Genomic DNA, 13,036 nt, shown 5'->3' on the forward strand with positions numbered 1-13,036 from the left:
TTTAAACTCTTCAGTCAAAAAGTCTTTTTCTCCTGTTTTCTTTTTGCTGTCAAACTGCTGTTTCTTTGTATTTTCAGAGGTCAGAGCCCAGCTGTTGCTGAATTTAACTTGCTCCTGAAAGCATATTCTTTGGAAACTTATGGTGTTGATCCTCATCCTTGCAAGGTAGTGGTTCTTTTTACTAGCATTTAATAAAGCATTATTTTTACTGACACTTAGTAAAAAGCTGTTAATTGAATTGATTTAACTCTGTTTTTTATCCAGGCACAAATAGGGAGTAATTTATAAAAGAACTTGCCCTGGAACTATGTTATTATGTTTAAGCCGTGGAAGAACATTGACTGGTTGACATTTCTGCATCAGTCAAAGGAAAGGTCTCCCCAGAGGAAGCAGAACATCATAGGAGAATGTAGTAGAGTGTCATGACAAAAGCTTTGATTATACTTCATAATTTCTTTGCATTTAATGCAAAGGTTTCTCTAAATACTCCAGGTGTGAAATATTTTGTGTTTGACAAGATTTTCAGGATTCGGCATTATTCTGTCCAGAAGATGCAGCAAAGTGTTAGTCCTTGGCTGATTATTTTTTCAAACACTATCAATATATGGAAATCTTAGGAAGCACAGCAAACCAAATGTACGAAGGGGAGAACTGGGTATGCATTTGCGTATTCCCCCATTTCACTGTTTTGTGGTTTCTCTAAGAAGGTGATTTTAGTTACTAGTTCTGATTATCCCTTACACCTGCATTTATAATTACTTGGGTTTTATCTCCATAAACTACAGGGTTTGTTTTTAGTGTTACTTGCTTTAACTCTTGTTTTAACTGCTGCTTTTGCTCTGGCTTGTATACCATGCCATTTGGCGGAACAGCACGGCTGTCTGGTTAGCTGTTCTGGTGGTGAGTGCCCTTAAAACAGTCAGCTCTAATAAAGCTGCACTGGATTTTGTGTCTACTTTGCTGGGAATGATGCTTCTCTGTGAAATACAGGGTCTGGTTCAGAGCTCAGTGAAGTCAGTGACTTAGTAAACTTTAGTTCAAAAATATAGTGCAGATTTTCAGGTGTGAATCCCAGAGACTTATGTTGGCACTTAGAACAGAGTCAAAACTGGCTCAGAATTTCCTCTTTACCTGTGCAGCAGGGCTTGTAGTGTGAATGCAGTCAGGGGTTCACAGCCCATGCGTAAGCAAAATTTTTCAGTCTTCTGGAAGTGAACTGCAAAGCAAAGTGCTTCCTTGGCTTCTTATGATGTGCTCCCTTACAGTGCTGTGGCTGCTACTACAGAAGCATCACTGTTTCCATTCCCCTTTATTTGACTGGTGGAACATAAGTCACAATGAAGTTGACTGACTTTAGCAAGGTGAGGGTCTGGAACTTGGGATGGACAGGAAACCTAATTAATGGAAAACTCACCTGAATCCTTGGTGAAAAACTATGAGCCGGAACTTTTATTGTGGAATTACAAATTAAAAATAGTCTTTTCTGTTTGAAAGACAAGTATCATGGTATGTTCTGGTTTGTAGTCAAGAGTACTTGCTTACTGTAGTAATTCTGTCTGTCAGCAGTACTTCCACCACGACATCTCACAGAGGAACAATGTTATTGTGAAATCTTAAAAAATATTAGTGTTGAAGTAGATGTGAATGCCTGATTTGTAGTTAGTCTGCTGGTTAAGAATGAGACATACACAGAAGTTGTGTTTTCAACAACATTAGTAAGTATACCTAAGGATTCCCTGTTGTCATCAGCTACAGGTAGATGGAAACAAAACATAAGATGCTGTTACTCATTTAAATGCTTAGAAATAAATGAGACCTGTATGGCCAACAGTAGTCTTTGTTTTTTGAAGTGTACAATTTGAACGAAAAATTTATTTCAAAAAGGAAAAACATTAGGGGTAGTCTATAGTGGAGTAACAATTTATTCTAACCATAAGAAATACATCACTGGATGAGGGGAAAATTCTATTTCTTTTTTCTCTTTCAAGGACTCAACGGGGATGACTACATTTTTAGGATTCACAGCTGCAGGATTTGTAGTTTTCCAGGGGAATAAAAGAATTCATTTGTTAAAATGGTAAGCATGTGAAGTAAGAGTAGATTAATATGCAGGAGTCTTTCCTCCTGTGTCTTTCCTTCTTCCTACTGTCTTCACCTGCATTTCTTGTATTTAAGATGAACCACATGAATATACCTTCTCTTGCCTCATCATGTTTCTGTTTTAAAAGATCTTAGATGAGAAGTAGGATTTGGTCTCATACTTCCTCCAGTGAAAGTTGTTCTACAGGGTGCGTTAGTTGACATAATGCACAAATGCTAAAATTAAGTAATTTGATTTTTCAACTATGCTGTAAATCACCAATGAGGCTTATTGGCACAGGTGTCTGGAAGAGTCCACCTGCATCTTTATTTCACTCTAGGAAATGTTGCTATTTCCTCAATTAACCTCAGTTGGAAAATTGTAAAATAACTTATTTGGTAAGCAGAAGAGGAAGTGAGAATACTGCTGAATTTTTATTTTTTAGTCTCTTTTTTTTTTTTTTTTAAGGACTGGACATTTTGGCTTTGGTTTGTCTGGCTTTGCTTTTCTTTTCTGCTCGTAAAACACTTGACTGGGCAGCCTCAGCCACGTTTGAGGGAGAGGTAAAACCCATCTCCTGCAGGTGGTGTGACAGCATCTGGCCATGCCCTCAGCAGTGTTGTGCAGAGCGAGCCCAGTAATGCTCAGGCATTCATAAATCTCATTTTAGCCCTGCTGGTAAACGGCTGCCAACAGTAGTTGCCTAGCTGTGGCCTCTCTGCCTCAGTGCTCCCAGCCTGTCTTGTGGGAAGAAGATGGGCAGAAAGTGAAGAAAGAAATGGTGAGGTGTTTTGGGTTTTTTTTGTGTAGAGCTGAACTCCACTACATATTCACAGAAACCTCCCCAATACCTGGCTAACCTGAAATCCTCAGAATTCTAAAGTCAGTGTAGTTCTGTCAGTGTGATTCAGTTCCCTGTGGAGCTTTGAGGACATACCAGTCAAATATCATCTATTTGTGATCCTGGATTTGTGCTGTAGTTTCCCTAGGGTTAATTTCAGGTAGCCCTAGTCACAGTGCTAAGGTAGTTTGAGATTTTGGCTTAAGGACAAATCAGTCTGCAGTGCATGCAGGAGAGAATAACAGTTGCCAAGCATGTATCCACCATGTTGTGGGTAATGAGTTTCACAGTGCTTAGATTTTCATCTTACTTAAGGGTAACATGTCTTTTCAGAGATCTCGGTGTATTCATTTAGTCCATCAGCACGTAAACCAGACACAAAATGAAATAGTGGTAGAGGAAAAACCGTTAAGCTGTCTCAGTGTTATGCTGGCTGTTGGAAGGTCAATCTAGTGAGATTAATCTGAATGCCACGTACAGCTCCTTTCATTTCTGAGATCTAGGAATGAGTGCTAATTTAACTGATATTAGCTGAAATTTGCACTACACACAAATTAATGTTTTGGATTTTATTTTAGATGAAAAAGCTTTCTTAGCTGGAATGATTTGTTGTTTTTGTTGTTGTTTAATGTTAAAGCAAAACTTTCATTATAAAGTCTCAGGGATAACATTGTCCTTGCCTCCAGAATCATTCCCATTTCAACCAACTGATGCCCAAAATCTTTAGAGCAGTTTATAAAAAAACTACAGTGTCTCCATTTTAGCTGTGGTGATGACTGTATTTCCATTACAATTTAAACAGAGGCATTGTATTGCTTTTGTATGGTGTGCTGCTATTCCACATGTAGATTGTGCTTTCAACTTTAGTTAAATTAAATTTTGTCATAGGTTTGCAACTCACAATGCCCCAGTAGTAAGTGCTGTCAAACATTTTCTTTTTCTTCCTGTTGTGTTCTGTCTGTAAGTAGTCAGTTACTAAGATGTGTGATATGAATCCATAAAGAATGGTAGAGATGAGTATTTTCTTTCCCTCAATTACTTACATAACTTAATTACATAACTTAATTACGTTAGATGTTCCGAGATTGTAAGATACCAGAGGAATTACAAACTGTGTAATAAATAGAATGTAAACATAAGCTTCTGCCTACTTTTAATTTCCTTTTCATTTTCCAGCAGCCAAAGTAAATTCTTTGAAGGTGCATACAGATGTAAAAGAAATACTGTGGGATTATGTTCTCTACTCTAAAGAAAATTAGAATATTAAATACTTTCATGCTAAAGGTTGTAAGACTTCTGTTGAGGCTCTTTGTCATTTGACAGCCTGCTTGACTTTGGAAATCAGAGAAACGTGCATGCAAGTTGCTTTTCTTACCTATGGATCTATCTGTTTTTCCTATATTCAAATAATTTTTCTCTTTCTAGGTGTGATGTCTATAAACTGAAATTTGAAGGGAAGACTTTCTATGTGTTTGGAGCTCAGAAAGAGGTCAGGTTTAATATTTTTACAGAACTTCTGTATTTGATTTAAAACATAACATTATTTTTTAACTAAATAAATTTCTAAACAATCAGTTGTACCTCATATTGTAACTAAAACATAGAATGAGTGAATGTGAATATTGCTGTTGTCAGAAGAATGCCTGGTTTGCAGAGTTGAGACATTCTCACTGAACATTCATGCAGTGCTATGTTGATTGCTCAGGGTTTTGATGGTCTGTGTAGTCACATTTTGATGGATTTTAAAGCACTAAAGCTGTACTCACACACTCTAAAGCATGAGTGACATCTGTATAAGATTGAAAATTCAGGTAAGCATTGATACCTGGATCCATGTGAGGTATTTTGGGCTAATTAAAATCATGTCCTCAAGTCCTGGTCTGCTGAATAGGCTGGAGTCTGTTGAAGTAGTTAGGAGTCTTATCGCTGGGCTCTTGCCATTGAAATTGTAGAGATCTTTGCCTACAGCACACTATAATCAGTTCTTCCCCTAGGGCAGAGTGATAAAGCCCAGGCTTATGGCCTTGGATACAATCTAGGTGAGGAACAGAAAATGGAGGAAGGACATAATGCTGGAGGTATTAGGGGCTGTTTGTGTGGTAGCAAGGAAGATTTGATGGTAAGACATAGGGAAGAAATGGATGGTAAGTAGGGCAGTGACTGTGGAATGTGTAATACTGAACACAGAGACGACTCCTTTGATTTTGGCTTGGATAGAGTTGGTACAGATTTATTCTACAAGCCATTTGTACATATACCTTTCTCTGCCCACTTGAAGCATTTCCTTTTATTTCTGAAGCAAGTGTCTGGGCAATTTAAATATCAGCTACATATGGGTTGAACTTCTGTAGGTGAACCACAGATTGAGGCTCCACAGGAAGACTTACTCTTCATTGTATCTGGTTCATGGTGATGAACATGGTCAGGTACAGCTGATTCAGTCTTCGAGAATTCAACATTTTAATTACTTTTATTTGCCTTCTTTTCCTTGCACTTAGAAAAAGACTGTGTTGTCATTCCATACCTCTACACCAGCAGCCTGCAAGCATCTTTGGAAATGTGGGGTGGAGAACCAGGCTTTTTACAAGTATGTAAACCTGAAGTCATTATCTATACTAAATGTAAAAAAAATGTGCATGTGAGTTAAAGATCACTCAATATGAAATGCTCCATTTCATAATGGAATTCAAAATGCAGACAGAAAATATGCATGTTAATGGAGAATATTATTTCATTTTGAGCCAATATTATAAACTGTTTAAAATCTAAAGGAGGCAGGAGAGTTTTGGCAGTGAATAATTACACTTTTTCCAGCACGCTTCTTTTGTCGCTCTGTGTTGTGATGTTGGATGGACACAGTACTGCACTTGTGTCTGGGAACATCATTGTTAATCTTAGCCCTGCGGTTGAATACCTTGAGAATGAAGGAAACTGTTATGCTTGATTCTCTGGGCTTTTCTGCTGGTAGATGATGTTCTTCCACTTGAAATCCAAGATTTAGTCAGAGTTGGTTGAAAAAAAATATTCTGTGCAATGATTTAAAAACCAAAAGAAAATGTTCTTAGATACATTTTGGAAGATGCCAGCCATCTCATAAAAAAGGCCTGTAAACTGACAAGAAAAAAGGAGTATCTTCCTCTTTATTCCCTAAAAGAGAACCTGAAAATAATTTATTAAAAAGCTCTCATGTGTTCTTTTTGCCCTTCATTGACTTTGTTAGATTTTTTTATTGATGCCTGCCTTTAGGCCCACAGCTTTTATTCTTGCTACTCAGTCTCTCCTTACAGCATCTTGCATATTTTATAAAAAAATACTGGTTTTGTGTTGCAGCATAGAAACACCAGGGGGCTGCCATAAGGGTAAATAATTACTGAGTAGGAAAAATGTGTCTTCTAACATGGGTGTTAATGACCTGCTTTATTTTGGAGACAATTTCTTCTATTGTTTCAGCACTGATATACTAATATATCAATATAATCTATTCAATTGATACATTCAGTGAAGAAACAGGAAATATGAGCTGGCACAGTGTGGCTGTTAATTCTTTATGTTAACATCTACTGTGTTTGAGACTGAAGTAATAAAAAGATTACCTGGAAGTGTTTTCCATTGGAAGTGTATGTAAACACATGTAAGCAGGAACATAGTGCATGGTATTAGAGAGGTTTTATTTTATGATACTAGAAAGAAATATAGGGAATGGGAAACAATTCCCACCCAAAAGAGAGAAACTGGTGTTCAAAGTAAAGATGTCTGAGGGACACTCACAGGAATATAATCTCTCTGCTCTTACTGTTAGGTGGTTGTAGCATTAACTGTGGGGGGTTGGTCACAAATGCATGGTTGTGGTGGGTTTGGCCTTGAGTAGGTGCCAGATGCCCATGCATCTACTCTCTCATTCCCTCTCTTCAGCAGGTCAAGGTGAGAATATAAGACAAAAAAGCTCTTGGGTTTGGATAAAGACAGAAGGATTGCATACCAATTATTGTCATGGGCAAAACAGACTTGACTTGAGGAAGTTAATTTGATTTGTTTCTCACCTCTTACTCTTTTTTGAAGTGTCAATAAACACAAAACTAAAACCACCCTTCCCCTGTTTCTTCCCAGGCTCAACTTCACTCTTTCATTTCCAACTCCTCCATGTCCTCCTTGCCCCAAGCAGTGCAAGGGAGATGGGGAATGGGGTTTGCAGTCAGTTCATAGCAGTTTCACTCTGCTGCTCCTTCCTCCTCACACTTTTCCCCTGCTCCAATGTCCTTCACAAACTGCTCCAGCGTGGGTCCTTCCCATGGGCTGCAGTCCTTCAGGATAAACCTCCTGTGGCACGGGTTCCTCTCTATGGGCCACAACTCCTGCCAGGAGCCAGCTCCTGCATGGGCTGTCCACAGGCTGCAGCTTCCCTCAAAGCATGACCACCTGCTGTAGTGCAGGGACCCCCGTGCGTTGCGGTGTGGGTATCTGCTCTGGCATGGTCTTCCATGGGCTGCAGGGGGGACAACCTGCTTCCCTGTGGTGTTTTCCACAGGCTGCAGGAGAATCTCTGCTCCGGCACCTGGAGCACCTCCTCCTGCTCTTTCTTCTCTGACCTTCGTGTGTGCAAGGCTGCTTCTCTCATGGTTTTTTTCTGTTTTCTGAATGCCTTCAGGGCACTACTGCGGGGTTATTTCTTTAGCATGATTCCTTAGAATTATGCTTGCCTGTTTCAGTTTTGGTGGGTTTTAAAAGAGGGCTACTTTACGAAAGTGAAGCTTGGTAGTGATATTCAGTGGAGAGCAACCTGGCAGGTAAATTAGAAAATAGTAATGGTTAATATGTGTGATACAGAAAAATAACAACAATAACCCAAACACGAAACTGAAGCCAAAGTAATTTGTGAATAAATGCTTAGAGTAGTAGTTTTGAAACAACACAGCTTTTCATACGTTTCAGAGAAACTGACCTGTACGGTGTAGACTGTTAGCGTCTTACAGCATTAGATAAATCCTGTCTATGTCCTGTATGATACCAACAAGGAATTCTAGTAAGGTTAGGACAGACGAAGCCAGGTTGTGTAAGTAATTAATGATAATGGTGCTTTGCCTTAATTAAATTTGGTCCTCTCTTCTGCTCAGAGGAGCTTGAGACTTGGAATTTAAGATAAGGTCATGATCACTTGGTATGTCTTGAAAAACAGAGCTTTAGTTGTGTTTTGATCCAGGCTCAGGGTTGACTGTTGTGATTATTTTTGAATAGATATAAATCATAGAAGATTGTCTACTAGGGTCTGGGAACGAGAGACTTGATACAAAATCAGTATGCCATTTTGAAGGCAGAGAACATGAAGGAGATGGCATGTCTGAGGTACTCTTCCATGATTTTTGTGGTAAAATACTGTGATAAAAGGTTCCTGTGTACTTTGTGATTAGAGAGAAGCAGTAGGATATGGTACAGGCTACTGAGAAGTTGACACTATAGAGACATCAGAAATGCAACTACTTTGGGAGACAAGTGTTACCACTTCTTTTTTTTTTTTCTTTGGTTTACTAGTTGGAAAGTGGAAATAGCCGTGTCTTCCCACAAACAAGGTGACTTGTCCCAGGGGCTCTTGGTGTACCATGGTCTTTCCTGTGTCCTGTGAATGAAAGTCCCCAGAGATGCAGCAAGTGTCTGCATCTAGTTTTCTTGCTTTCTTATCCAGACAATCACTTGTTTGGTGTTCAGGCATCCTGTGCTATCTGATTTTTTTTTTGTGTGTGCTTTTTATTCTAATTTGTAAGGCCTTAAAAAAGTTGGAAAGGCCAATTATTGAATATTACTTTGTGGTATAAAAATAGAAAAGCTTGTAGTTTACCTTGTTTGGTTTTGCTTATCAGGTTCCTTCTGTGCTGAAAATGTGACAGCCTCTGTTATTTTTCTTCAGGTATGCAAAATCCAGTCAGATCAAGACCATGTCCAGCAGCAAGATATTTTTTAAAGGCAGTAGATTTCGATATAGGTGGGTGTTTGCAGTTTCTTTTTCATGGTAAACCATTTCAGAAAGTAAGGGAAAACATGGGTAATTATGCGTGGTAAATTGAGAGCTTTTCCTTCTTGAGGACCTGTTCACCCCTAATCCAGGTCAGGATTTGAAAAACTTTCTGTTCTCTCTTTAGCATCACCTATAAAATGATGTGGAGGCTTCACGCAGACCTCTGTCAAAGAGCAGTTTCATCAGAACAGCACTTCACTTCTTGTGCAGTTTCTGTACAAACAAGGATGTGTGGCCAGTGCAGATTGTATGCTCCCTGTAACTGGGCATCTCTGGACCACGGATGCATTAATGGGATAGTCCAGTCCCACTCCTCGCATTGTACTGCAAAGTTGCTTTTTCTTCAACAGCTTTGCAGACAGGTTGTCAGCAGAATTTTTAATCTGGGACATTATATGTCCACTGCATAGGATTTTTTTTTTTTTTTTTTTTACCTTTTCCTATTCTTCTTTTGAATGTACCTGAATTGTTCATGTATACATAGTGCTTGGCATGTAATGAGCTAATCTTAGCATTTGCCTGAATATTTATTTCATGTTCTAATGCAGTGGAAAAGTAGCCAAAGAGGTTGTGGAGGCAAGCTCTAAAATCCAGAGGGAACCTCCTGAAGTTCACAGGTATGTCTTGATATTCGATATTAAAGTTCAAGGAGTAAGGATGATTATTGTTCTCTACAAATAAATTCTCATTCCTTTCACTTGAACTGTAATGGCTGTCATGCTGAGCTTCTACAATGAGGCATGCAAGCCTTGGGAAGTACATGTTGCCAGTGTTATGAAATTTTGACAATAGCATGTAGTCTACACAAGGGAACTTAATCTGTGCTGGTTTGAAGCTGGTTTTAATCGATCAGTCACATAAGTACCTTATATAATTTTCTGTGTTATGACATAGACTCTTATTACATGATCCTGACAGAAAAGTACATTCTCATTTCATTGCTAGTTCTTGTCTGGTTTCGAAAAATTCTGTTTTGTGTATGTATATCGGTATGATTAAAAGTATACTTTATAGCTTTTCTATAATGCAGTCAGATTAAAAAGCAAGACGTTCATTTAGTAAAGGAAAAAAAGATCAGACAATCTTCTTTTCAGAGAAAAATTTGGCTTGTTAGAAATAAGCAGCTGGACTTTGCAAGCAAAATACTTCCTTGACTTTATCACTCATTGTAGTAACAAGGAAAACTGGTAGGAACCTAATTAAAGTCCTTCAGACAAGAAGAAAGAAGCCAGCAGGAAAAAGCTATTTAACAACTTTTTAAAAAGGCTGCTTAACTTTCTGAGCATTCTATAGCCATATCCCTATTTTTACAGTGATTTTTTTTTCAGGGGTGGTATGTGTGTTTGGTTTATTTTTAATTTAATATGGTTATTCCATCTATATTTGAGAAAAACTTGGGTTGTCTTTACTAAAGGATAGGAATATATTTGCAGCAAATATTTATAATTATGTTGTAATATATGTAATTAATAGTAAGGCTGTGCAGGGATGCTTTTGAACATGCTTTTGCAGATTACATTTAAAAATGGGGTAAGCAATGGTCTAAAATGTGTTAATTGAGAACACACAAGGCAGAATAGAGCTCAATCACTGAGGCAGAGTAGAATACTTGGGCACAGAAATGCATTTTAAATGCAAATAGTTACATAAGGAAACAGCTTATTGCCTACTTTCCATAGGGTCTCTTTTTTCCGTAGGATAAGAAAACATTTTCATGTAAAATTATTTTATATCTTGTATTTTACTTTTTTTTGCTTTCAGTATTTAAAGTATTTTAAACATACTGTTTAAAACTCAGTGTTCGTAAAGAAATGGATCAGAGGGCAAATGAGTCATACAGATTTAATACCTATAAATAATAATGTATATTTTTTGTGATTAACTTCTTAAAATGCTTGCATATACAGTATTATGGCAGCTCCAGGTTCAGTTTCTTAGAAAGACTAAGAAAGTCTAATGATTTAAAGTGCTTTTATAGTGCAGGTTTTGAAACGGGAGACAGAGGTAGATAGCTTGTCTTTAGTAGCACCATTAGGCAAAAAGCATAGAAAATTTTCATCACCAACAAAGCAGGCCTTAGAATCAAGTTACTCTGTGAAAGAAGATTTGGCGATGGGAAATGATAGTTTTTAAGATGCAAAACATTTAGAGGAAATGATAAGATTTATGATAAATATATATGTATATAAATATAAACATAAACATATAGAAAGAAGTTTTCTATCCCTTGCCCCCTCCGTCAAAGTCAATTCGATGGTACCATGGCTGCATTGAGAAAGAAATATACAGTCGTAAGGAGGTTACTGTTCTGTATCTTTTTGTTTGGATATTACTCTTAAAGGACCACAGGCTGAAAACCTGTTGGAGTCTGTAGTCATGCAGCATTAATGTGGTGGTGAGTTCTTCTGACAAATGCACACTGAATGATTTAATATTTTGCTTCCAGGACATGCCTTAAGGAGGGATCTTTGTAAGTAAGTGTTGAGTAGGAATATTCTATGGGCTTTCAAGCACAACTCCTGTTTTGGGAGTTGCTTGATAGCTCTTTACAGCCAGCACAAAGATTCAGGGGATGCATAACGAGCCTGTGGAGGTACTGTTGGATTGGAGTGATTGTAATTACAGTAATCCGAGTGAAAAACTTCTTTGGATAGTGAACATTTAAACTAAACAGTTATTAGAGACTGCTTACAGAATGCAAGTGGAGGATTTTAGTTTTGGGCATATGTTAACGGTTAACGGCAAGGAATTGTGGCAATTGAGCAAGAAAGCTTGTTTATCCCCACAGAATATTTAATGACATGTAATGTGACTTAACATGGGACATCTGTGTCTGAGTTTACCTAAGCCCTCAGCAACACACAGTCCCTTCTTTTCACTTGCAATAGGTGCTTTGTTCAGTTTGTTTATCTATGTGGAATTTTAAGTTGAGTCATTGTGCAAATTTGAAATGCAGTTTGTGAAATTCAGCACTGTACCTATGTACCATTTGAAGTCAAGTAGAATCCTCTTCCCTTTCATCTTTGCTTTTGTTAAAAGTAAATATTTTATAATGTAATAGTTCACATTTATAGCAGGACTCTTGCTTCAGGCCTGTAAGTCCTAGATAACTTATTCTGAAGAACCATTTTATCTTCTCAGTAATAAGATTTTAGGCTCAAGTGAATCAACAGCATTCCTCAGACTTCCCTGAGAAAGTTCCAACACCTGCTATCATGAAAGCCTGTTAGAGCCAAGTAAGACAAGAAAGAAAACCAACCTGATCACCTGGAGGCATGGTGTAGAGGTAGTGTCTGGGGTATGGGAGAGTGAGAGCATTGTGTATCTGTTAACTGAAGGGATACAGCCGTTCTTGCTTTAGCCTTTCGTCTGCAGTGCTCAAACCATAACAAAGCCTTTACTCAGTCCTGAAGGCAATGGAACAACATCAGGAAAACAGTTTGTATCCTCTCTACCTTCCCCTTCCTTGAAGCCAAATACTGGTGTGTGCTGTGCAGCATGGTGAGGAGCAGCACACTGAAATCCTGCATAAGGTGAAAAGGAGTCAGGCTGTGTAAAGGGAAGTAAAGCAGCACAAAACCTTTCTTACACTTCAGATGTTGAAAGGTTTATATCTGCTGAGGGTGCAATACAACACGGCTGGAAGCAGCGTTCAGTGTGCAGAGTTTGTTATGATCACTCAAGGCCTCCTGTAATTTATGCAAAACAATTCTGGGGTGAGATGTACTTGACTGCAGTTGTTTCCTTGTGAATAAACTGATCCTCTTTTCCCCATTCTTTTAGAACCAGCATTACCCAGAGTCGCAGCTCTCCCTCCTTGAACAAGCAACTCATAATCAACCTGGAACCTCTACAGCCCCTCCTTCCTTCTCCCTGTGAGGATGAAGAGGTTCCTTTAGGTGAAGGTGAGTCACTTACCCGATTCCTGCCAAATGCTACCAATATTTATGATAAAATGTATGGAAAAAGGTGAGTTACTGATGCAGGGATATGGGAAAAATTTAATAATTTCCATTAGGAGTACACCATTAAGCTTTTGCATGTCATACTGGGAAATGATCACTAGCTCAAGGAACTGTGCAGAAGCCTCGTGTGAGATTGTGAGGAA

At 38.3% G+C, this 13,036-nt stretch overlaps 1 protein-coding gene across 1 annotated transcript in view; it reads left to right on the top strand.

The window, feature by feature from the left end:
* FRMD3 (FERM domain containing 3) overlaps positions 1-13,036 on the top strand; it is a 140,566-nt gene that overhangs the window by 109,040 nt on the left and 18,490 nt on the right. Inside the window, exons 7-13 of the mRNA XM_055791516.1 lie at positions 78-165; positions 1,989-2,077; positions 4,347-4,410; positions 5,420-5,508; positions 8,821-8,895; positions 9,477-9,545; positions 12,712-12,833. Of these exons, the coding sequence (XP_055647491.1) occupies positions 78-165; positions 1,989-2,077; positions 4,347-4,410; positions 5,420-5,508; positions 8,821-8,895; positions 9,477-9,545; positions 12,712-12,833 (596 nt within the window). The remainder of the gene's footprint in view (positions 1-77; positions 166-1,988; positions 2,078-4,346; positions 4,411-5,419; positions 5,509-8,820; positions 8,896-9,476; positions 9,546-12,711; positions 12,834-13,036) is intronic.

Source organism: Falco peregrinus, chromosome Z (assembly GCF_023634155.1).
Source record: "Falco peregrinus isolate bFalPer1 chromosome Z, bFalPer1.pri, whole genome shotgun sequence".
NCBI classification, from domain to species: Eukaryota; Metazoa; Chordata; class Aves; order Falconiformes; family Falconidae; genus Falco; species Falco peregrinus.